At 40.3% G+C, this 27431-nt stretch overlaps 1 protein-coding gene across 2 annotated transcripts in view; it reads right to left on the reverse strand.

The window, feature by feature from the left end:
* Csmd1 (CUB and Sushi multiple domains 1) overlaps positions 1-27431 on the reverse strand; it is a 1596844-nt gene that overhangs the window by 138707 nt on the left and 1430706 nt on the right. For both annotated transcript variants that reach the window (XM_052751771.1, XM_052751770.1), the window contains exons 37-39: positions 21207-21311; positions 3992-4110; positions 124-193 (exon numbers count right to left, since the gene is read on the reverse strand). In XM_052751771.1, coding sequence (XP_052607731.1) covers positions 124-193; positions 3992-4110; positions 21207-21311 — 294 coding nt within the window. The remainder of the gene's footprint in view (positions 1-123; positions 194-3991; positions 4111-21206; positions 21312-27431) is intronic.

Here is a 27431-nt window from a genome sequence, read left to right on the forward strand (position 1 = left end):
TCTTTAATAATGTGTGCTTTGAGAGGGACAGTGTGTGCTTTGAGTGGGACCTGGAAGGGCAAAGGTTGAAGCAAGCTGTTTGAATGAGGATCACTCAGCAAGGCTATTGTAAGATGTACTTACCAATGCACAAGGGGGAAGGATAATTCCATCGACGGACAGTTCCCGGCATACAGGATATATGTGAGCGGCCCTGTTGAAAAGAAAACCACCAAGCTTTTTTCTTAACTGTAGCACAGTGTTTAGAGATGAACAATATGGGCACCTTTCTGTGGATCTTTAAAAACTGTGAATCTGACTTTTGTTAATGAGTTCCATTTGAAATATCAATCAATCAGTAAACACAAACATGATACTTTTCATTAAGAAACTCTTGACTGTCTAAAAAGGCGACATTTCCGTTGACTTGTTACCATGCCCAAGAGGGACAAGCAGAACCAGGCAAAGGTTGTCTTATGACCCCAGCAAGAGCAACATCACAGCGTTTGGCTTGAGAGATGAGAGTGATTGTTGACAAATGGGACGGAGTGATAGGGTGATGTGCTAGAATTTGCTGCCAGCCCATTTGGGGGCAACTTTCCTGACTTTCTGCAAGCCACACATGTTCACTGTCAGTCTACCTTTGCAGTGTAACAGGCAGATCAGTAGACCCAGCCGGTCTACTGGGAAGCAGCTCATGGCTGCTACTTGTCTGTCCTGAAATGAATCCTCACAGTTCAGGGTCTTGCGATCCCCCAAACGGCACCAGTACACCTTCCATTTTCAAAACTTGAACTTTCTCTTCTAAAGATCCAAATAACAGTGGAGAGATTTGTGAGGACACTCTGTGCTGAACTCTCTGGACTATAACAGAAGGCTCCAGATCACTGGTTCTCAACCTTCCTAATGCTGAGACCCTTGATACAGTTCCTCATGGTGTGGTGACCCTGAGCCACAAAATTATTTTTGTTGCTACTTCATAGCTATATTTTTCTACTGTTATGAATCATAATGTAATATCTGGTAAGCAGATGGCCTTAGGTGAGCCCTGAGAAAGGGTCTTTGACCCCAAAGGGGTCGAGACCTACAGGTTGAGACCCACTACTCTAGATGACCCCTTAGAGGTGTTCTGTTTTTACTTTTCTTTCCTGTGACTCAGTGACCATCTCTGGCATCTCTCCTCACCTTGCACATTTTATCTACCACCTACAAGTGGCGCTGAGGTGACTGAGGAATACTGTACTGGAGTCCAGGGAGGCATAAACTTGCATTTATGGTCAATAAAGATGAGGTGGTTGATTTCCAAAGCTAATTATTTTGCCACAAAACTAATTTCTTTTCTCATTCTTTTAGGCATTTTAAAAATAGTTCTAAAGGAAGAATATGTTTGCTTCTTACATCTGGTCATCAAATGGATGCTAAGCCATTGTCTTTACTACAATGTTTGGTTTTCAGTCAAGGTTTTGTTCTGTTACCTCCTGGCCTCAAACTCACAATTCCTTTGCCTTGGTCTCTCAAAGTGTTAGGATTAAAAGCATGCACTAGCACATTCAGCTGAAAAATATGTGTTTTTCAATAAGACAGTCTGATGCTAAAGTGAATGTGTTTATATGTTCTGTGGCCCATTAAATTACATTTAATATATTTCTTCCTGAATTATGGTTAAGTATAAAGTGCAAAAGCCTTTAAAGATATTTATTGAAGATTGCCAGTAAAATGGTCACTTATTTCAAATCTAGAACATATTCTGCTATGGACAGTTGCATAAACATTGTGGATGAGTGATTTCAAACAAAATTTGTATAATAGATCAAATACAAAATTGGATACTGGAGATTTTATCTTCAAGATTTTACCCAAAGAGTAATTTTTGGATTTTTATGTTTTAAAAGAGCATGAAAACACATTTATGTTGTGTTGGTCTCAGAGGTCACCCAGATATTCAGGATTTATTGGCAGCACAACTGTGAATGTCTACCAGTTTCACACTGTGTCATAGGTGTCTCTGTGAGAACTGCATCAGGAGCAGAGCTTTGCAGGACAGTGTGTGATCTGTGTGTGCGAAGTAATTAGTGTGTTAGTCAAATTGTGTTAGCAATAAAAGCAGCTCAGCATCCACTTCTGTTCTTATGGATATTAACAAATTTCTTTGCCACCCCTGCCCCCCAAACTCTGGGCTCAGTACTGTTCGCAGTAAAGACAATGGCTTGGCTAAAATTTGGTGAGCAGGGCTAGGAAGCAATCTGATGTGTGTTCATAGGCTAATAAATCTAGGAAGATGATCAACTCTATGTTATAGGAAATCCTTGTTTGAAAGAGGATTTGCTCTCCAAGGTCTTAAACTATCACTTTGAAGAGGAAGCTAACAGAAGATGCAAGAGTCTATCTTCAACCCAGAAGAGCATGGACATCAGAAGAGGACACAGTACAGAAAAGTATAGCTCACAGGAGAAAAGTAGCCTGTATCTATTGTTATAACAAAAGCCAATAGAAAAAAGATGACACAAAAAGCATGTGGAAGTAGACCAGGAGGCTCTGCTTGTGGAGCTCATGATACAGGACAGAGAATTATCTCTGCTGTAATAAGAGCAAGTACAATGCTTGTCTCCAAGAACCACCCTGATTTGTCTCCCCATGCCTGATTAAGCACCTGTTTCTGTCACAGAGCTACATAACTTTATGGGGGAAACTCAATTTCTACAATCCTCGATGTGGGTGTGCAGAGTTCATATGGTTAATGCTGCACCAGGCAAGATCCAAGGACTGCCAAGGACTGTGGACTATAGTCTGAGTTCCATGAAAGTAAATGTATGTAGTTATTTGCGTATATAACAACATTTTTTTTTTTTTTGGTTTTTCGAGACAGGGTTTCTCTGTGTAGCTTTGCGCCTTTCCTGGAACTCACTTGGTAGCCCAGGCTGGCTTCGAACTCACAGAGATCCACCTGCCTCTGCCTCCCGAGTGCTGGGATTAAAGGCATGCGCCACCACCGCCCGGCATATAACAACATTTTTTATACTGCTAACATCTACACTTTCCATGTACTGAAGCATGCTGGGGATTTAATAGACATTTTCTCCAATCATAGAGCTCATAGCTCATGTCATGTGGTTTGTGGGTACTGATGTGAGTTCTTATATTCTGACCTAGTATTTGCTAGGTGCTGTCCACTGGTACTTGGTATAGCTGTTTACCCAATGCATGTAGAGAGATTAATTGTACATAGTGGTATTATTTCATTGCATATTATCCCACCTCTTCCTTGATTCTCACTCCATCTGTTTAATGAAGTTAGGTGCAGAGCTTATCTCAGAGACACACCTTTAAGAAGACATCGAATTCAATGTTACAATAAACGTGAGAAATTACTTCATGATATGAATTGCATGAAGAGTACAAACATGAATAGGATCAGTCATGACTACTGCCTTCTGTAACACACGGTTAGAACAGGAAACACAACAGAAAAAGCATTCATCTTGCTGTTTATCCATTTATAATGTGTTTATGGAAATGTCTACATGATTTTGTTTAAAAAAACTAAAAATTTATAGCAAAACTTGTCTATAGTATTTCCTGAAAGTCATTGAATGGTTCTTTGTGGGGGGGGATAACCTGGGTATCTGGTAGTAATATACTGAATGGAATCATGGGAAACGCAAATGGGCTGATGCTGATGCTCAAGGCATAGCAGCATATCCCATCACTGGGAGCCAGGTATGGGTTTATATATATGCTGATACTGCCTTGTTCTTTAGTGTTTCTCTGCAGGACTATGGGAAGAACACCCAATTCTGAAATAAAATCATTGTGAAAAATACAATGGGGAGGTCTGTTGAGGTGCTTCAGCTGACTCTGGTGATGGTGGGTTTATAATCTACAGTGATAGCTCTTTCACAACAAGGAGAACAAAGCAAACTGGCTGCATGGACGTGACCTGGAACCTGAACGTTGGGTATGAACACTAAAGACGACCATGCTGAGCCTCCCTCACAACCCCAAGGGGGCCTACCTGCAAGGTGTACCCGGGCTCGCACTGGAAGGAGAGCACATCGTTCACCATGTACCGGTCTCCTATCTTGATGCCATTGCTTGGGAGAACGGGTTCCTGGCACGCAGCCAGACCCACAGCTAGAAGGACACAAAGACAGAGGCCGGGGTCAGGGAATGCCAACAACACTTCTGTCATCAACAGTGGAAGCTTTGCTTTCCATCACTTCCCATAGAGACAAGCACAGGGTTCCACACTTCCTGTTGTTTGACCAGAGCGCCTTACATAACTTTAAATCTAAATCGCAAGCTGATTTTTATATAGTACCTTGATACATTTCCATCCTGTAAGGGATCCAGGTTCTTCTTAGATTAAAAAAAAAAAGGCAGTTCCACATTTAGCTACATTTAGCACCCCAATTTCAATACAGATGCAACTAAGTGACCTTTTCCTGTTGCAGAAAAAGCCTGCAGTGGTGTTCTCTTATCATCTCTCAGGCCTTCTGAGGAGACTTTACAAGTCTGGAAATCTGGGAATTCCTACTCTCTAGGAAAAGACATACAACAACACATTCATTCTCCCCTTCCCCTGCTTCCCACCTCCAGAAACAGGAACCTCATGGATAGTCCAATCTTGGGTAAACAGGACCAATAATTACAGCCATAGAATTTTGTAATCTGGGTCTTTCCCTCGAATATATTTCTTATAATTATATTATAAGTATAAAATATATTATATAATAATAACAACAACATAATAATAAATATATTATAATATATAATTTAAGGACTATATATTCCTTATAATTCCCTTCATTCCAGGTACTCACAGATTGCAATAGAAATTTATCATATACTATTTGAATCCAGACCAAAATATCAGAACAATTAACTCTCTTATTTAACAGCCATAATATTCTTAAAAGTGAAAAAAAATACAAGAATGGTATTTCATAGAATAAAACATGCAATTTTTTTTCACCAAAAAGATTTGAGTGTTGTAAGATTGGTACATTCTGACGATGGATCGTGTGCAGCATAGACGATGGTAACTGTGTTAATTTAATTAAGACTCTGTTTTCACAGCCCAGAGCTGTCTATAGATGCAAGCTGGCTTCCATTCTTCCAGTGTTCCATGGAAGAGGAGAAGAGCTTCTCCAGGTGGTGAGTCTCCCTGTCATCGTGGACTTTTGCTCATGTTCTGGAACTTGACAGGAACACATCATGTCAAAAAGGAAGGAGTCTTGGGTGGTGGGGGCACCAGTTAATTTAGAGTCAGACAGCCTTGGTCCAGCAGGGTCATCCCATCCTTGAGTTTCCCTGCCTGGTGAGCTGTGGTGATATATTGTGTACCCTAATAAAATTTGCCTGAAGATCAAAGAACAGAACAAGCTACTAGATTAAACAATAGAGGCCAGGCAGTGGTGGCATATACCTTTAATCCTAGCACTCGGGAGGCAGAGATCCATCTGGATCTCTGTGAGTTCAAAGCCACCCTGGATTTCATGAGTTTGACTCAGTCTAGGAGAGAAACAGAGCCAGGCAGTGGTGGCACACACTTCTTTTTTTTTTTTTTTTTTTTTTTTTTTTTTTTTTTTTTTTTTTTGCACACACTTCTAATCCCAGCACTTGAGATCTTGGGAAGCACACAGGCCTTTAATTCTAGCACTAAGAAGGAAGTAATGGCTGGGTGGAGAAAGGTATGTAAGGCATGAGGAGACAGGAATGGAAGGCTTTTCAGGATGAGGAGTCCTACAGGTAAGACGTGGCAGTAGCTTGTTCCTTTCCCTGATCTTTCAGCATTTACCCCAATATCTGGCTTTGTATTTTTTTTATTGAAAGAGCATTTTAAATTTTAGCTGCTGTGAGCATTCCTGCTGACTGCCCCACGTGCAGAGCTACCCACTCTGTGCCAGCTATGCTGAATCATCCCTTAGGACTTCACACACATAAATACACAAACAATAACAAGGCAATGATGAATTTGATGAATTTGAAGGGCAACTTCAATGGCAACACATGTCTGCCTCCACCCAGGGCTTACTCACATGGGCACAGGGCCTGGACCCCAACTCTAGACACAAAGCTCTTGAAAAGAGCAGACATTGTCAAAGGAAGTGCTGTACATGCTCAGCATAGCCATTGGGACTGATGTTACCCCATTCTAATCCCCCAGAGAGCTTTCCAGCTGATCCCACTCAAAAACCTAAGAGAAGTCTTTGGCTGATCTAGCCATACCAGGAGATGGTGTAGCCTTTGCCTGTGGCTTCCACAAGGTGCTATCATGTTTCCTCCTCTCTGTGAATCTGAGGCTGCAAGCCACGCATCCTAGACCATCCAGAGATCAGTGTCCCTTTCCTTCCTAGTGGGAATGTCCACCTGAGCCCCTGATATTGAGTTTGGGCTGGTCCCTGAACTTGTTAAAACACTTCACACCACAGCGTGCAGCTATTCCATATGAGAGAAGCAGTAGCTTTGAGATACGTCACAACAATTTCCCAAGTTAGATTTTTTCCCTAAATAGCTGTTTTTAAGTATAAAACACAATTTGTGTTAAACTGCAATATGTTGTATTTCTAACACAGATTTTAAGCCATTTAAGGTTTTTCATAGAAGATAAAACTGCCAAATATAAAAAGACAATTACACAGATATCACAGCTATATTTAAAATCCATACACTAAAGATTATTAGCAAGATCATTTTCTCTCTCTCTTTCTCTCCCCCGCTCTCTCTTCCCCCCTCCTCTCTCTATGTGTATGTAGCTTCATTTTTAAAATTTCACTAAAAATACAATAAAATATTATTGAAAAATACCTAATTAAAGTTTGGAACACTATGAAGTATAATTTATGATCATTTGACAACAGCATCACTTTGGAACAATTTAGGTTTTCAAAAGACAGGGCCAAGAACTAAGTTTTCAATAGCAGAATGTTCAAAATCAAAAAGGAAAATTTACTGAGATTAAATTGGTATTTATTGAGACTAAAATGGTAAAGTGTCATACCAGACATCAATAGCTGAATTGCCTCCTCTTCTGCATGCTGTATAATGTGTTTTTCCTTTTTAATGTATTTTTATTATATGTTGATTCATATGCAGTTGTTGCATATTAATTGGGTTTCATTTTCTCATTCTTTAAATTCTATCCTGTAATTGAATTCGTCCTCCGAAAAAGGTAATATTGATATCTATCACCACAGGAAATGTAGCATGTGTTTTCTAATTAATAACAAAACACCAAGACCTCATTTTTGTCAGGGAGTAATATGGTGAGACTGAGGATGTTCCACAAAGATACCATGATATTTGAAATGTAGAAAGAAGCACCACCATGCTTTTCCTCCATCTCAGCACCTCCCATGCAGTTATGTATGTTAGAAACTAAGAATGTAAACTCTCAGCATATGTAGGGGTGGTTTTCAGTTCTCTTATTTATCTGGATATTTTAAAAAAATTTATAATTAATAATCAAATATGAAATAAAAGTGGTGTGACAAGCATCAAGCAGGGTGGTATGCAGTGATGAGTCTAGGCCAGCATGAGTGTATCAGTCTACATCAGGTAGACTGAGGGAGAACACTCTTTACCAAAGCTATCTTGCACACTGAGTTGGGAGAGAAATATTTGCCAGAGGTGACTGGACTGTATCTCACATTAAGCTTTGAGTAGATGAATTGCAGGGGTGGTGGAAAGCCATACATATGAGTTTCTCATCAATACAAACATATGTCTAGGAAGCTCCAAAAATATGGAAAGGACAACCTAAAGACTGGTTAAATGGGGCATGGTGTTGGAACATGCCTGGAAGCCCAGAACTCAGGAAGATGAGACAGAGGTATTGAGTATTTGAGGCCACTAGGATATATAATGGCACTGTGTCTCAAAACCAGATAAATACAATATTAATTTTTTAAAAAGTTGATAAATTTAAATATAACAGATTGATAGGAAAATTCTCCACTAATGTTTCAGAAGCAGCAATGTCTAGGAAGAGGAGACTGGAAAACTATTTGCAAGATTTTTGACAGAGTTTCTATCCCTATCTAATCATGGTGTACTCTGAACTAACATCATACATGATGATGTGGAACACCTAATGAGGGATTTCATTGAAAGGTGGTCCGTACACAGCCAGGTTTCTTGATCTGCTTGAAGACCAGGTGAGGATTGTTCTCAGAAATCTGAAGAACATGTGACCATTTGTATGTATGGGGGTGGCTAACACATTATGTTGTTTATAATTTATTATCCATGAATATATTTTTTCTTTACTCTGATGTTAAAATGTGAACTTTGAAAATGTGCTAATACATAAAGTTTCAATTTGATTTAGAATGTAGGAAGGAAGTTTTTTAACTCCCATGAATCTAGACTGTAGAAGCAAAGACCATGAAACAAAGCCATTAAAAAGATAAGTGTCCTAATTTGACCAAAAGTAGAGTTTAATGGCTTGACCTACTGCTGATCATAAAGTGTGAATGTTGTGTGCCAGAGGTGAGCAGATAGCCCATCAGGTCTCCAGAGTACACTGTGACTTCTCAAAAACCAGCAGAAATAATCCAGAGTGAGTTCACTTGAATCTCAGAAGTGAAAATTATGGACAACACATGACAGCCACATGCTTTTAAATCAGAGTAGGATTGCTGTGGATATTGCTCTGTATGCTGTGAATGTGTTGCTCTGATTGGTTAATAAATAAAGTGCTGATTGGCCAGTAGCCAGGCAGGAAGTATAGGTGGGACAACGAGAGAGGAAAATTTGGAGAACAGGAAGGCTGAGTCAGGAGTCACTAGCCAGACACGGAGGAAGCAAGATGTGAAAGCAGAACTGGGAAAAGGTACCAAGCCACGTGGGTAAACATAAATAAGAATTATGGGTTAATTTAAGTATAAGATCTAGCTAGCTAGAAGCCTGAGCCATTAGGCCAAACAGTTTTAATTAATATAAGCGTCTGTGTGTTTATTTGGGTCTGAGTGGCTGTAGGCCTGAACAGGAATGGAGAAAACTCCAGCTACATAGGATAACCAGAAACTCTGCAGAAGGTGTACACCCAGATGACTTCAAAGGATTTTTCTCAATTGAGCATTGCTCCCACTGCCGATGGTGTAGCTTAGAGTCTTCACAATTCACAAGTTAACATGAACATGTTGCTCTGATTGAAGAGCTCAAAACAACAATAACTCTAACAACAACAACAACAGCAGCAGCAAAAACTATGGGAAGTAGATCTATGTGGAGAGACTCAGAGTTGGAGTATTTGGCAGAGGGAATGCAAAGTCCAATTTTCTAGTTTTATTCTAATGCTGTGATAAAACCCTTAGACCAAAGGCAATTTAGAGAGAAAGTGAACTGTTTGGCTTATACTTCTAGATTACAGTTTGTCATTGAGGGGAGTGAGGGTAAAGAACTAAAGCAGGAAATTGAAGCAGAAACCATGGAGAAGTGCTGCTTGCAGGTTCATATGGGCTCATGCTCGGCTAGCATTCTTGTAGAGTCTAGGACCACCTGCCCAGGGAATGGTGCTGCCCACAGTGGGCTGGGCCATCCAACACCAATGAACAACCAAGACAATCCCCATGGACTTGTCCACAGAACAATCTGACCTAGGCAATTCCTCCACAGAGGTTTTCCTCTCAGATGACCCTAAGCTATGTCAAATTGAGAATTAAAGCTAACTAGAACATAAACATTTATGCATGCACATATCATTTCAATATGTGGGTAGATCACATTACACTATGTGAACACAAAAGGCTATCTTTTAGTTTTGAAAAGAAAAAGAAAAAAGAAAATATCAGCCGGGTGGTGGTGGTACACACATTTGATCCTAGCACTCAGGAGGCAGAGCCAGGCATTTCTGTGAGTTTGAGGCCAACCTGGTCTACAGAGCAAGATCCAGGACAGGCACCAAAAACTACACAGAGAAACCCTGTCTCAAAAAACCAAAAAAAAAAAAAAAAAAAAGAAAGAAAGAAAGAAAAGACAAAAAAGGCAATGCCAATGATGTTGTGCTGTAAATACAAATGGTCTCTGTTGACAGTGTTTCAACAAAGGGACTTTTAGCTTTATGAGGTGGTAACAAATGTGCATTGAGTAGGAACCACAGTGTGAATTTTTCTTTTTGATATTTTCCCAGGGCTGGTGATACAAGGTAAGACAATTTTTTTGTAAAGCTACACAGCCTCTAGCTGCTAGTAGATCAGAAGGATGGCCAACAGGTACTAGGTCAGAGGTATCATATGCATTTTAGTTTGACAATACATCCAGTTGACAAAAGCTAGTGGGATTTAACACTTTTGTAAAAGTAGAACATCTATAATTAAAGAACAGTTTTTCTGTACAATACAAGTAGATATGAATTCTAGTTTACTAGTTGATTATAGTTTTTTTTTTTTTTGAGGCAGTTTCAATAACTGGAACTCTCAGTCCTCCTGTCTCAGCCTCCCAAATGCTGGGATGTCAGGTACACATTACCACACCTGTTGAAAAATTCTTATCAGTGAATCTATGTCAGCCTTGTATATCTTTTTTTTTTATGGATTAGTTTATAATAACACATTTATTCCTTTATTAAATCATTTTTTCCCCTTTTCTATTTTAATAAAAAGGAAAAAAAAGAAAAAGGTTATAACTAACAAAAGAAAAACTATATACAAAAGTACAATGACTATATACAATATATACAAGTAATAAATGTCTAAACAATGTCTAGTCCATTTGTATTTGACAAATTCAGAGAAAATAATTTCATTATCTATCCTATTTTGTTAAGTCCAAAATGTATCTAATTCACTTTCTATCCTAATTAATCTTCAACTATAACTAACTAACCTTCAACTATAACTAACTAATCTTCAACTCCCTCAGAGACCCAAGAAGGAAATAATATTAGCTAACAAAAATAAAAACAGAAAGTGCATGCAAGCAACTTCCAAAAAATTTGTGAGTTGACAGAAACAGTCAGCTGCCTGGACAGTCACCTGAGGTTTCTCCACAGTGTTGGGGCATCATCTTCAGCCTATAGGCTTAGCATATCTGACAGACTCATTTGTGAAGTAGGATGTACACAAGGTCGACAGTTCAACCTCACATTGGGTGAGAGCAGTCCATGTACCAGAAACACCTGAATTCCACTAGTGTCATGTCATGATTCAGGATTTTAAATTCTGGAAATTGTTGTTGATTTTTTAATTCAGCTGTCCATTCTTCTTGGCTGTGTATATATGGCTTCATCTTAGCATCCCGTTCTTCTCCACATCCCTCTGTCAAATGCCAGTTTACTATTGCGAGGCGTGAGCTTAGTTACTCTTCAAGAATAACTGTTTCAGCTGCTGTTCCATTGCACATCAGAAGCCATCGGCCCACTGCCTATTCAGCTGCCTTCGAAGAAAAGGGCACTGTACCTTTTCCGAATTGCAAAGGCAACTTCAGGGATGGTGCCATATTGTCCTGGCCTCAGAAGATGCCTTTTGATAAAGCCATAACCACACTCGTTTTGGCAAGAATCAGTAGTCCTTTGTTTCATGTCCTGTCTGTCCATTTTGTCAGCAGTTGATTCAAGGATACTTTGTTGTCCAGTGGCTAACTTTTGCCACAATGAAAGTTAACTCCATATGCAATTTCTTCAATGCCCATATTTTCTCTGAAGTAGATTGGGACATGTCGGCTCCTGGCAGCCTTGTATATCTTAAAACAGAAGTTTTGCTGATAATCAGTGATATCTCTACCTTAGTTAGGGTCTCTATTGCTGGAAAGAGACACCATGTCAACTCTTACAAGGAAATACATTTAATTAAGGCTGACTTACAGATTTAGAGGTTTAGCATTTTAATGACATAGAGCAATCCTTCACAGACAGGCCATTTTCCACCTTATTCAACCCTGGTTTTCCAAGGTTTGCTTGATCTCAGGATAGGTGTGGTTTGTGCAACACCACAAATAACATAGGGAGGGTGTGTTCCGCACAGCACTTGGGAAGCACTGGTTGGCCCAATAGCCTCATCTATGGAACCTTGGTTAGTGATTTATCCAGGTGATGTCTGTCTACACCCAAAGCCAAACTGCAGTAAATAATGCATCACCAAGCCCCATAGCACACTCCTACTTTCATGTTGAATGTTCCATCAACTTCCTCAGTTTCAGACTAAGAACCTATGGAAACAATATAGTCTCCTCTTCTGCCTCCCCTTGTTCCTCCTCTTTCTTTTTCTCCTTCTCTTCCTCTTGTTTCCTATGGTTATGGGACAAATGTTTATCCTTCTGTCACTCACATGCTGACATTTTAACATCCAATGTGATTTAAAATTGGGCCCTTTAGAAGGGGACTAGAGTTGGGTAAGAATGACATTGATCCTCACAATGGATGCTATTGTAGGAAGGAAATGCAGCGTAAGAGCCCTTCGCAGAACCTACAAACCCAACATGTGGGTCCTCATCAGAAGACTCTACCAATGCCTTGACCTTGGATTTCCAGCTCCAGGATTGTGAGAATTATACTTAAGTTGTCCGAGCTCCAGCCTGTGATGCTGTGTCACAGTGACCAACATTCGTGTAAACAATTAGCACACATCTGTCACGAAGCACACTACCTGGGGCAGGGTAGTCCACATTTGCCATTTAATAGGTGATAAATTTGGCCTAAAGAATCTCCATCATTACTTTTCCTGCTAGATAATCCACTTCTGTGTTTTATGATTAAAGAGCCAATGTTATGAAACCAGCTGTTCTTTCGTGGCAAACAATACTTTAACAAATGAACAAAAATAAACAACTTTGCAGCCGCAAAGACATACATCTGAACGTGTCCCTACTTTATAGCAGGAAGGGAAGCATCCTACTTTCCTACTTTCCACAGGGCCACTAGGTGGGCGTGCTGGTTAAATTTGTCACACTTTTGCATGAAAGGGGAAGACTGCTAAAAATCCAGCCTCGCCAGCTGTCTTTACCATGGAGCTATATCCATCACAAATTCCGGAATTGCTCCACTTAAGCTTACTAGAGCGACAGCTGGTTCAGAACAGTCAGACCATTAGACTCAGCTAGGGTTGTTAAATGTCAAACACCACACTTGAACTCTTCCTCAATTACACAAAAATAAATCTACCCACGTGTGCACTTACTGCAGTGTCAGGGATTCTGAACAAGAGGCCCAGGCTTTGTTTGAAACCACAGCCATAACAAGTTTTTGTTGAGGCTTCTAGAGTGTGTTATATTAATAGGGGAAAAAAATCAAATGCAATGTAGACATTTGAGAGATGGGCTTAATGTAAACAGAATGAAACTATATTCACAAGTCTTCTCCATCTATTTAAGTAAAAGTAAACAACTATAAGACATTTAGATTTGACTGAAATCCCCACTACTCAGTAGACCCATTGGTCAGGCAGTGACACTGAGTGAAGTAAGGTAATTCATTAAAATAATATCTTCTTGCAAAAATCTATCCAGAATTCTAATACATTTATTTTGTTTTAGTGTCTTATAATGTCTGACATGCCTGATGCTTTTATTTATTAGCTCTTTGGTTAGTATATTGCATTAGTCACTTTTCTATTGCTGTGATAAAACACTGTGACCAAAGTCACTAATAGAAGGAAGGGTTTATTTGGATTTATGGTTTTGAAGGGGTCAGAGTCCATCACAATCACATGAGGAAGTCAAGCATGGCAGCAGGCAGACATGGCAGCCACAGCTGCAGCAGCAGTAGCAACTGAGAGCTCAAGTTTCCAGAGGCAGACAGGAAAAGGATCAAGCAGAGACAACAAACTGGAATAGCAAGAGTCTTTTGAAACTTCAAAGCTCTCCCCCAGTGACATACCTCCTTCAGCAAGGACATGCCTCCTAAATCTTCCCCGAGCCACCAACTAGGGACTAAGTATGCTCAGGCCTTGGGGACAGCTCATAGAAGCCACCACACAGAGTCATTAGAACCTTGCTAGATATGTCCAATGTGTCTGCTTCTCTCCAGCCACCTGGGAAAGCTTCCCTGAGGCCAACACAGCTGTACACACTTGCCCTAAAGATGAGTTCCTGGCCCATGACTTAAAGTGAGGCTTTGTACCCTCAAATTGTGATGCCGTGTACTTAAAATACAAATTTGACTGCTGTATGTGCATGTGCAATATTTATTGCTTTAGAGATTCGAGGAAACCCGATGCTAGCTTGTGCCTTCTTAGGATGTAAGCATCTATACTATTAAGAGTATGGTGATGAATGACATTTGGATAAGAACAATATGTATAATAATATAGCACACTGGATTCTGATATTGCTCAAAATTTGATGAGCCTATTAAAGAAAGTTTCAATTCTTAACACAACTTTAAAACATAGACTGTGCACATTCAAGACAAGCTTGTTCATTAAACAACTAAGAACTTGGTAGAAGAGTAATGAAATAGAACTATTGGGTTTTAAAGCTACTTTGCATTTTGAATGGATGTTTACGAATATACCTAACTTTTCAATTAATTAATTTATTCACTATTGCTTTTAAGACAGGGTCTTATGTATCCCTGGTTGGCCTCAAATTCACTATGTAGCAAAAGAAGATCTTGGACTCCTGGTCCTTCTCTTTACCTCCAACTCTGAGGGCTGGGATCACAAGTGTCAATCACTCCCAGCTAATTGAAGCTATTTGAACAATATGTTAGATCTGGGAGTAATCAAAGTAGGAAGCTTAGACCTCTGCTCTCTTTAAAGGTATCACCAAAACATCAGACATGAACTGATTTCTTGTTTATGATATCCAGAATCAGACTTGAGGTCCTTGTAGCCCAGGCAATTATGAAGCTACCACACCTTAGTTTGTGAGAAAATGTGTGGTGCTACCAGACACCCCACCTCCCCAGGGCATCATCAGTAGAAGAAGATTTCAGATGCCTGGGTTTTTGTGGGGAAATAAAATAAAGGAACAAACATCAATGTTCTGACTCTTTTCGGGGGTGTCATCAATGTTCTGACTTCTGGGATGTCTGCCTCAATGACTAGTTTCTGTTTTTCATGGATCTAAATGTGACAGGAACAGGCACGACATGGTAGACACTGGGAATATTAGCTACAAACATGGCTGGGCCAAGCACCAGAATGGACAGTGTCATAGAAAGACAGGAGAAAAGTCTGAGTGACAAGTAAAACACTTTTTTCACTGTTTGCACAAGCATAGAGGATGTGTCCTAGAGGAGGTTCTAGAACTTTCCAGAATATTAATTACACTGCCACACTTGGCTAGAATCCTCTCCATTGTAGATGGACTCAAGATTAGGGAGAAGTGGTTATTTTTAAAATCTTAAGGCCCAACCACATATGACAGAGAAAGGAATGGCTGGCCCAAATATTAGTTACTAGACAAGCAATTTAAAAGTTGTCACATGACCATTAACTTGGTAGAAGAGTAATGAAATAGAACTATTGGGTTTTAAAGCTACTTTGCATTTTGAATGGATGTTTACAAATATACCTAACTTTTCAATTAATCAATTTATTCACTATTGCTTTTGAGACAGGGTCTTATGTATCCCTGATTGGCCTCAAATTCACTAGTACACTAGACGTTCAAGAGTACGTGAATGAAGAGTTACACATGATCAGGTAAGCAAAGGGTGGAGCAGACTAATTCCAGGACTGAAAAATAGAAAAAATGATTGGAAAAGCTCACTGGAAGGACAGCGTGAAAGGCTGGACTGAAGAGAAGAAAACACTGGGAAGTCTGAAAACAGAAACAATAAACTCACTAAGGCAGGAATAAAAAGAGAACATGGAAGGAAAAGTGACCAGAGTCTAAGACACAATTCAACATACAACACAATGATCCTAAACTTACATTAGGAAGGTTCCTGAAGGAAAACAGATGAGGAAAGGGGTGGGAAGCTGGAGATGTAACAGCTGGCAGCTTCCCAAATATCAGAGAAATAAACACTTGCATTCAAGAAGCTCAAAGGCCCAAATTAAGGTAAATATATAATGGTCTGCACTGAGATAGCTCATAAGTCAACTATCCAAAAGCTGAGAATCTCAAAAGTGCGCTCTGCCCTTCTTCTCTCAGACTTACAAGGTGTCAGTGGATTGATGCATTCAATATTGGGAATAGTGAAAAAAAAAAGGGACATGAAGCAGGGAGGGGTTATGTTCATTAATGAAATTCTCAAAGAATAAATTTTAAAAATGAATCTTTTTCTTTTTGTTTTGAGAGATAGACTTAATGTAAACAGAATGAAACTATATTCACAAGTCTTCTCCATCTATTTAAGTAAAAGCAAGCCACTATAAGACATTTAGATTTGACTGAAATCCCCATTACTCAGTAGACCCGTTGGTCAGGCAGTGACATTGAATGAAGTAAGAGACAGATGCTAGTGCTCAGCTCCCTTCCTTATTTTTATGCAGTAGAAGATTCTATCTCAAGGAATGTCATCAACAGTGAATGGTGTCATCTAGCCACCTCAATTACTTCATTACAATAACTCCCCACAGACATACCTAAAGGCCCATGGTCCAAGCAATTATGGATCTCACAAAGTTGACAACCAAGATTAACCACCATACTGAGAGACCCCCAAGAATAGGTAAACCCTTTCAGCTACTCCATGCCTCCTGTGCACTAACAGGAGACCCACAGCAGTCCCTACATGTATAAACCCCCAAACTCACTTGCTTTTTAAAATAGTTATGTGAGATTTCATTTAGAATAGAATATTAGGAACAAAATCTTACCAAAGTGTGTCCCTTTGATGTCTTTTGAAGCATTTACCACAACTGGACATCATTATGTGATAATAACTTATATGAAAACAAACCAGCAGTCAATGCCATTTACTGGGTTCTACAGATTTTAAAAAAGAAGGTGTTGTGGCATGTGTCTGTTCATGTGTTTACTTTTATTTCAGCCTAAAGTATATATCATTCTTCACCCCAGAAACTTGTTGTATGATTTCAAGATGCCTGACAGAGTCAGGAGCCATTGAAGAGGTTCAGGAACCTAAATGTGACAGAAATAGGGGTTATATATATATGTCTGTCCTGCCACTCTCTATGGAGCTGAGATAACAATGGCAGACAATGAAGATGTGTGCACATAACAGGTGATAGAGGTGAGTGCGTACAATAAGGGGAAGAATGGGACGGCCAGGGTAGCCACCATCTCCCAGGAGAGGTGAAAGAAGGAATGGAGCATGCTCTGTAGAGGCTGTTCCAGATGAAAAATGGCCAAATAAAAGTTGGTGTCTGATGAGTCACAAGAACCTGTTCACCTGTTGGTGTCCAGAGAGTCACCTCCTCATGTGGGCAAGCTCTGAGGCAAGAGAAGAGGAGAGAGGAGCAGATTTTTATCCTGGACCTGACAGTTTCTGTAAGCATTAGTCAGGGTCCACCTAGTAAGAATGTAAGGAACTATGTCTGGGCCAGCAGGTGACTGTCCACAGATGTTTAGGAGGAAGGGCTAAGTTTCTTAAAAATCTATCCTGCCCCTTGCTCTTTTCAAATCTGCTGAGACCTGAGATTCTCAAAGCATAGGGCGGGACAGTGTGGAAAATCCCAGTCCCTTTACCCAGAAGAGCAGCTGTGGAACTGGTTTAGATGGTCCTTTTACATTGAACTGCATGTTTTTTAAATGTCCAAAGATCACAGATAGGAACAAACCTTTAGCTTGTCAGCAGTCCTTTGGGCTGCATGTAACACACACAAAAAAAGTATCAGAAGCCTATGATTATCTGGTAGATCTCACATTCTTAAAAGCTTCTCCAAAATTCTCTGGGATGTGAGGAAGAAGCCAGAATTTACATTACTTAAAAGATGCCAAGTTCTTCAATACAGTTAAGATACAATGGGGGCCAGGTAGTGGTGGCGAATGCCTTTAATCCCAGCACTCAGGAGGCGGAGGCATAATGACTGACTGAGATTCAGGAAAGCATTTCTGGTAGAGATAGAGGAAGACTAAAAGAAGGTTGCAGGGAAATTTTGGGTGGTGACAATTGTTACAGAAAACCTTTTAAACTAGTGAATGATTAAATAGAGCTAAACCTCTGAGAGGTGAGACGGGCAGGCATAAGGTCAGTTTACCACACTGTGAGCAGATGCTTATTGACAGCCTCTCTGTGGGGAGGGGGTGCAGAATTCATCAATGGGGACACAAAGAGCTCTCTAATGTGCTGGCATACAGTGAGGTTCTTGTCCAAGCCCCCATTTCTTGGGTACTTAATCAGGCCCACCCATGACATGGGGTGCTCATGAGTATCACTAATATGAGACTGTCACTAAAGTATGCTTATAATTTACATATACTTATAAGGATTATTATAATCAGGGAGTTAACCCAGGTCATCAATTTGTCAATATTCAATTATGATACCATCCTGCCAAAAGGCTTATTACTTTACTTCAAAAAATTTAAGGCCTTTTGAAGAATTTTAAGGCTGCCCTGGGAACATTCACCTAACTTTTTTGACCTAGAGCAATTTAAGCCCTTAGAACTCCCAAGTATAGTTTAAAACATAAAAACAAAAAGCAAAACCTCAGCAATTTAAAAATATCTAAATCACAAATCCCCCTTGACTGAGAACAATTTAGAAATCCCATTCATTTGAGCTGTGGAAATCTGAAAAAGAAAACACCCCTTTTGTTTTAACAAGCAAAAGTTGAAGTATAAAACAAAAACTTTTCTGAATCCATAGCAACACTGAGGTACCTGGGTGACCTCAATTCTGACGGACACACTCCCTCAAGGGGACAGGAGGGACAGACACTGTCTGCTACAGACACAGGAGAGGTAGAGTCTGGGGAATCAGGTTGGTTTCACCCAAGCAAACCACTGAAGCTGGGTCCGAGTCTCCATTGTCTCAGCGACAAAGACAGGAGGTCCGACCTTCCCCACCACAGGCTCTCTGTGGTGGGGTAGCACAGAAGCCCCTAGTGCGCCACTTTGGAGAAAAGCAGGTAAAAAGTGCCTTGTGGCTCCCAGATTCTTCACTGTTAGAAACTCAAGTCCTCAGAGAAGCTGTACGTCCATGTGCATGTGCTCCCTAGGTTACACACACTCAGATGCTCCGGATCATGCATGTCAAACCGTGCACTCTTGGAACTACATGTGCCACCCCTTCAGATGCAAGTGGTTTGGGTTTGAGAATTCTGTGATGTCCCTTCGGATTAAGGAGGCCTGGTCTTCATTCACATAAACACTGAGGAGTCCTATCTGGAGGCAGGTATGGAGCAGGTACTGTGGTTCAGGTTTCAGTCTCAACAGGCATCTTGGTCCTCCTCACTTTAGACTTGGGCTTGTGTGCGGTGTGAACATTACTAAATAAGGACATCTGTGACATCCCTTCCCAGTGTCAGTTGGGGCTCCTGGCCCGAGGAGCTTAGTAAACAGTATTCCTGGCAAAGTGCTTGCTGTGCTTCTGTATACTTGGTCATCATTGTGGTGACAGGTTTTCTGCTTTTATTTTTTTCATCTCAAAAATACAGCACTGCCTGAAGACAGACAGCAGCTCAAGAGGACTGCTTGGCATATGCTCTAGAAGCTGCTTTCTTCTTTTAAACTTATAGATGCACATTTTACTAAAAACATGAACCTAGAGACTTTTACAGAGATTTGGAAACATACGTTTTAGAGTGTATGCCTAAATATATCAATGTATTAAAATATTAGAGATAATTGGCAACTTAGGTCAACAGTCTTCAGAGCGGTAAGGCTAACTCAATGAATTCTTTATAATACCCATTTACAATAGGTAGGAAAAATTAGAGCAATGGACTGAATTCCCTTTAGTGCACAAATGATGTGAGTTTTCAAAACAGCACCAGCTACAAAGACAGCAAACTAGAGTAGCCCAAGTCCAAATGTAACATCATGCTTGGTCCAATGAAAAGCAAACACATTACTTAATTATGGTCTTGGATTCTTGCACAAGGTCTTGGGTTCCTGAAGAGGCTGCATTTCCACAGGAGATGGAACAAAATTAGTCTCTCTGTTAGACACTCATACTGACTAAGAATATTGTGGGATGGAGACAATTATGCTAATAGAGCTACAGTACATGTGCAAAGTAGATAATTATCCCCAATAATCACAGGCTAATTGTGTTACCAACGTCTCCTTCCCCAAGAAGAGAAGGGAAAGTCAGAAACTGTCAGATAACTTCTCAAGGCCTAAGAACAGTGGTGAGTTCCAACAGGGCAAAAATATTAATGGGTTGGTTAACACAGTCATGAATGAGGCTTGCAACTGCTATTTGTGGAATCTTTGCAGAATGTATCAAAGTAGCAGAATTTTCCAGAAGTATTCTACATAAATAACATTCACAGGATCATTTTACACTGTCACTAGAGTAGTCCTATTCACATAAATTAGAACACACTTGCATGCAAATGCCTGTAATAAGTGGGGAGGCTTAGGCAGACTATGAACGGGGCCTGTGGTTGGTGGCTGGTGATGAATATTTATCATCAGCTGGAATGTGGCCTTTTGAAAACACATGCATTACACTCCAGTAAACTGTTTATCTCAATTTTAAAAATCACTTATTGACGCTAACCCACGTATTTGTTCACTTGCAACCGCTTATTACAGGAGATAATGCCAGCATCAAGCCATTTCAGAGCCTGAAAACACGTCCCAGATAAACCTCCCTTTCCCTGGAAAATTCAGGCTTCACTTTTACTAGGTTTACCAGCAGTACCTGCAGTGGGCTTGTGGATTTGACCTTTGTTGTCCCATTTATGAGACCATTAATGCAGCCACACATCCACTTTCATAACAATTCACCTCTCCTCTGTGGTGTCTCTTTCCAATTAAAATGAATATAACACATAAACATGGGCTCTGAAATGCCTGCTCTCACTAGTTCTTATTTAAACACCTTTGAGAGTCTGTAAGGAAAGCCCCATGACATTATCTGCTGAGATGACCATACTCTATATTTTGGGATGTGACTGTGAGTATCTTTTGTCACACATAAAGTCAGTCATGTTACAAATGGCTGGCTGTGTTTCCTAAGGCAAAGAGTCTGAAACCACAGCCAGTTCATCTCATTATTCCAGATATTAACTTCTGCATTTGCTCAATAGTCTGTAGTTTGCAGAGAACACCCTTCATGTAGCCTATGCTTAGTAAAACTCAATTTTATATGTAAGTATTAGATGAGCTTCACCACAGCAACATTTCATTGTTTAACACATGCAGGTTTGGTTCCTTTAGGGAGGATGCTCCCGGAGCCAGACAGAAGCAACAGTTTATCTTACTTTTGTATTCCAGGTGAAAGCCAGCAGCAGCAACACTGATGTCTGACTGGAAGTGCAGGCAGAGCTGGTTAGAAGTGCTGTTCAGCAGCGCAGGCACTGTGGTCCCTGTACAGGGGAGAGGAACAGCTTTAATGTGAAACAGGCAGGCATTTCACACGCCAAACATGGAAGACCATATCCCAGGCTTCCAAGTGCCTAGAGCTTGTCTGATCATCTGTGTTTAATCTGAGTGCTGAAGCTGACCATTGCTTGTCCACTCGTTCCATTTTGCAAGACACCTTTGAGCAGCGGTTCTCAACCTGTAGGTTGCAACCATCAGAAAACACATAGGAACCAAGACACCTCTCAGTAGCAAAATTACAGTTATGAAGTAGCAACCAAAATAAATTTATATTTGGGGGTTCCTAAGACAATCAGAATTATGTGTTTTCTGATGGTCGCCACCCACAGGTTGGGAACCACTGCTTAGAGGGTCATTGGACCTGTTGCTACTTCCTCCAGATTGCACCCAGTCAATCCTCTTACCTTCAGTCTGGCCTAGATTACCTACAGTCATCAGTCCGTCTCCAAACAGTTTCTTCTCTCTATGCATTTATTTTGCGTACCCCCAGGCTAGAGAAATCCCATATGTTACATTGTTTAGTAAAATCTAAATCAACTTTTGAGAATGTGAGTAATGAATTCTGTAGCACTGGGAAGGACTATAGTTAGTATTGGGATTACCTCAGGCTAGAAAAGAGTCTTAAGCTGTGGGGCTCTTGTCTCTCAGTACCACATGTACTCCTCTCCAAGCTCCTTAGGACTGTGAGGTCCAGTAATTCTGAATAGTTAATATACCCTTTACTGGTACCACCCTCAACTCCTTGGCCCTGAATTTAGCCTCTGCTGGTGCACTAAGCCACCATTATTTTTCTGAGATCTTCCACTAGTTTTATTTTTCTGTGAAAGTCATGTTAGGAAGCTCCCTAGCCTTCCTGCTGATCTGCCCTCATCCCTTCCCACACTGAGACCTACCCCAGCATCTCTGGTTTTAGAAGCTGAGGCTTTGGAAGACAAAAGCTAAGAGATTTACAGAGGCTGGGACACCTGCTGGTCCTAGACCTGGCTGTCTCCTGTGGTAAGGTTGGGAAAGACATGAATGAATGAGATAGTTGGTATCTGGGATATATCCTTGGGCAAGCTCCCATGAGCTTCTGATAATGCTAATCTGAGAGTAGAATAAAACCTTCATGCTAATCTTGGGCTGCCATCTGGAATCTATCATTGGGTTTCCAGAAATTCACCATTCATTTGAACATGTGTTTTATCTAATAATGTTCATTCATTGGCCAACTGGGACCAAAATTATATTATTTAAAGTGTTCTAGAAGGTGGATAGTAAGAAAAAGAGGCAAGAAAAGAGAAACCCGTATCCGTTTGTGTGTGTGTGTGTGTGTGTGTGTGTGTGTGTGTGTGTGTGTGTGTGTGTGTGTTAGATTATAGGAAGTCAGGTCACCTCTTTTATATCTGGGGTCTGTGCCTCAGTCATTTTTCCCTAGAAGACAAAGGGAGTTGAAATCAAGAGGTGGAAGTTCTTTAGGATAAACCAATAGTAAAAATCCACAATAAGACCACTAAGAACGTGTGAGGAAAATTCTCTTGTAGAATGCTTGCAGAGTCAGCCCTTGACTGCTTGACTCTGAATTTGTAGAGTACAGAGAAAAAGATAGATGGATAGAAAGACAGATGACGAATCTAAACAGATGGATAAATGATAGTTGTTTAACACTGACTAGCTGTGGGAGAATTGTCAGTTGGTATGTCCTCTTGGGTAACACATTTTCCTGTTCCATCTTCAGCAAAGGAAAGTGTTGGTCATAGGCCTCCAGTAGGGTAGGTACCCCAAGGTCTCAGAGAGAAACAGAGATGTCAGAGAACCATGGAGGTGGAGGGTGTTAACTACTTTGCTTATTGTTCAGTCTGAGACTGCTTCTAAAATCCACAATTAAGACATTGGCTAAAAGGATGCACCGTGACTTATTTCGTGGAATCTCATGATGTTTGTCATCTTTTGTCTTGCATACTTGTTATCTGGCTGGCACACGAAGAGGAATGATGTTTTCTGTGGATCTAACAGCTTCATTTTCCAAGTTTTCATTGCATGGTCTGATTTTATCTGACATTTTGGAGAAATCTCATGGTGTCTGTTGATAGTGTCTGCTTAAATAATGACCGATCCTACAACGAAAAACTCTTCTTTGCTTTCTACCTGTTCTTGTTGCATTTCTGTTACTGTGATAAAATACCCTGATGAGAGACAATGAAGACCAGGAAGGGTTTGTGGGGCTTATATGTCCAGGATACAGCCCATCATTTTGGGGAAGTTAACATAAGAATTCAATGTATCATGTCCATAGTCAAGAAAGGAAAGAAAAACAAAACAAATAAACAAAAAATCATGGATCTTTGCTTGCTTCTGCTTTCTCTAATGTTATATAGGCCAGGGGCTGGCCAGTGAAATAGTACTGCCTACATCAATTACCACGTCAAGACAATGTCCAACAGGCATACCCATAGGCCAATGTGATCTAAACAAGTTCATTAAGGCTACTCTAAGTGATTCTAGGTTGTATTAAAACTAATCAGCACAGCACCACAGGTCTCCGACAAACAATGGAGAATTCACAATTTCTCATTTGCTACTGGAATCACACCAGGCTGTTGTGTTAATAGTGGCACATCTTTTTTTTTCTCCCATACTTAAACATAGGAATTCACTTTGCACAGCCTGGGTGTCCTAAATCCATCCTACCTGAGTTATCTCAGAGTTCTTAGCTCCCAGCTTAGTAACTCGCACATAAGCATTGTTTGATTTTTCAATTGTACAGTAGACTCAGAAAGCCACTTGTAGCTCAGGCTCTGGGACTGGTTAACTCCATCACCCCATGTCACCTACAAAAGCTTGAGTGCATTCTGATTCTTATAACATGAAGATCATGGTAAGTCTTTTACTCAGATGAGCTAATGAGTTATGGATATGACACTGGTTTGTGAATTCACATGCCTTTTTCAGATGAAAAATTATGCCTCTTAGTATGTCAGTCATGAAATCTAACAACTGTCTGTCCTATGCTTCAGGAGGGCTACATGTGGTGGGCCCCTCATCACCCAGCCACCTCTGGACAGTGAGGGTCTGCCCTGTACCTGGAGTTAACTTCGGGTCTTCTCAGGGTAGTCTAATATCAGGGCCTTATCCTCTCCATGCAAAATGCAACCGAGAGATTTTTTTTTTTTAATGTTGCCATAGGCAGGATATTTCTGATCACATTGTTTTACTGTGACCCAGATAGAATGACACATAACAAAGGAAGCTGCAAAATTTTATTATTGTCCCTGCAGAGTCTACTCTCAGTATACTGATATTTGCTTTCCTTTAATACCAACTGGCAGATACAAGTCGGCATGAATTCTGCTCTATTTTACTCATTTATAATTTATAACCCGCCTGCTTCCAAAAGTGATTTTTCAATGGCTTACTAAAAAAGATCTACATACATATTCCTACCCAAGCAGAAATGAAAAAACCAAAGCACTGAATTTATTAAAGATGTCAATCATTTTGTTTTGAAATATGTACTTCTTATGACATCTCATTCTTATTTATTTTTATCCAATAATTAAAATATTTTAGAATCTGCTTTATAAATACTTTAAAGGATCACAGGAACAAAATCCTTAAATATTAATTGTGTTCTTAAAAAAAATCCAAACTTTGGTCTGATATAGCATTTTTCTCCATGTAACTTACATTTTTTATTGAGAATTTTATACATGTCTACAATGATAAAGGATTATATCCAATTTAAAAGTTATTCTCCTAAGAGAGCTGACGTGATTTCTAGCTGAATAGAAAATTTGTTGTAGTTTAAAGATGCTCTAGTGTGTCAGCTATCATTCTAGACATAGGACACCATTATTTCGGTGTCCATAGTGCATATTCATGTAGATGTCACAGCAGTCTTAACCTGTATGGTCCTTGAACACACTGCGTGACTAGTGAGTAAACCACAGAGCTTCCTCTCAAAATCTGGAAAACATAGATACCACAGCACAATGAGTTCTGGGCTTCAGGTGAGTGTCCACCCTCTTCTAGCAAGGGCTCCAACAGCAAAGCTCAGAAGCCATTATCACACACAGCACTGAGACTGCAAGTCCTTTGCCCTTGGTTTTCATCTTTCTTTCTTGAAATTTTAGAAAAAAAAAATAAAAACAAGCTAGGTTTTGTGGACTACCTTTGGACTTTCCTTCAACACTATTCACTATTCAGGATCTGGGGTAAGAATAGTGGTGCGATGCTGCGCTCCTCCTGGTTCAGCTTGGCTGCTGGCTGTTTTGTGTGGCAGCTGGGCACTGGCGGCACAGACTTGTGAAAGCTGGTGGCAGTACCTTGGCGGCATGTGATGGCCAGCCTTGGGAGAACATGTACAGAGTAGCACTGACCACATGGCAGTTAGCCAAGCTTTGATTTGTTTTTCTCAGAGCAGGCTCTGAGGTTGCCAGTGCACATTCTCATCCTCGTTAAGGCTCTAGCACTCTGAAGGGAGGTCTGACATGCCCCACTCTGCTGTTTTGGTACTTTGTAGTGAGTATGTATTTGTGGGGAGACATGGAGACATAGATGCCCCAGTCTCACACACACTTTGTCTATCAGCTCAGCATATGAGACTGCAGTTACAATCTGTTATTTTTTAAATTATTATTATCATCATCATCATCATCATCATCATCATCATCATCATTATACCAAGAATGCCCTTTGTGTTCATCACACTTTTCCATGTATCAGTCAGGATCTACAGTGTGGGGGAGCTATTCATTCATCTAATTAGAACTTTGAATTTCATAAACATCAATTTCATTCATTATATACAAAATGCTTGATCATATGTTGTATATGCATGTATGTATTATATACATATTATGTACATTATTTGTAACACATACATTCTACATATATCCTAGCCTTGCAATCAACAATCCTCCTAGAAATATGCTTCCTTCCAGGTAGTAGTTCTCAACCTCCCTAGCTCTGCAACCCTTTAATATAGTTCCTCATGTTATGGTGACCCCCAACCATAAAATTATTTTTGTTGCTACTTCACAGCTGTAATTTTGCTACTGTTGTGAATTGTAATGTAAATATCTGTGTTTTCTGATGGCTGGTCTTAGGCAACCTCTGTAAAAGTGTTGTTCAACCCCCCCAAAGGGGTCATGACCCACAGGTTGAGAAACACTGCTTTAAGGTTGAGAATGGGATTTAGCCTGATAATGCTTAGGATGGTTAAAAGACAGAAGTTGTAACTTAGGTGCATTTGTTGCTTTGGGGCTATTACTAATCAACTTCTCTCTCAACATGGAGGGAGGGGATGCAGAATACACATCCATGTTTCTGAGTCAAATCCAGCACACCAGGTGCCTTTGGCCTTCAAACTTTCAGTGATGGAGCAGCTATGTTCTCAAAAGTGGAGAAGACTCATTCTCTCCCCCTCAGTGCATTTCTGAACTCCGTTCCTAACCCTGAAATTTTATTGGGTATCTCTTTAGTTCCCAACCTTACACCTGTCACCTGTTCTCCTTGCTTAGGCTCAAACAGTGTCAAAAAAAATCCACCCTGAAAACATATAGGAAGAGGGAAACTGACCCAGTATGAAATTTCAAAACCCATTTTACCCTTGAAAAAAAAAAAAACAAAAAACAAAGAACTCCAACAGGGAGATTCTGCTGCCTTTAGAAACCCTCCATGTTCCCAGCATGACATGTTTGACCAAACACAGACCCACTGCCAGAGTAAAAGTCCTGCCTTTTAAATTTGGCCAGAGACTATACTACCCTCGAGATGCCAGGCTTCTGACTGCCTGTGTGGAGACTTGCTGGCCCAGGCCACTGTCAGCCTGGCTGCTAGCGTTCACTGTCAGACACGGGGGCTCATACACTGTGGTGTGTATGCAGAGAGAGAAAATGAAAAGACAGCAAGAGAATTGTAAATATGAACTCAAGGTGATTTAACAAGATAATGTGAAGTGAAAAAAAGGGTATACTTGGGATATCCAGTCTCAAACAGAAGACAGAGGGAAGACAGACAGACAGCCTGTCTAGTCTATTCAAGGATGACGGAATAAGAAGAGTTGATACCTCAGTTTAAAAGACCTGACTTTTACAAGTCATCCTCTCATCAGATGCCCAAGT

Source organism: Peromyscus californicus, unplaced genomic scaffold, assembly GCF_007827085.1.
Source record: "Peromyscus californicus insignis strain IS unplaced genomic scaffold, ASM782708v3 Scaffold_23__1_contigs__length_62951481, whole genome shotgun sequence".
NCBI lineage: Eukaryota > Metazoa > Chordata > Mammalia > Rodentia > Cricetidae > Peromyscus > Peromyscus californicus.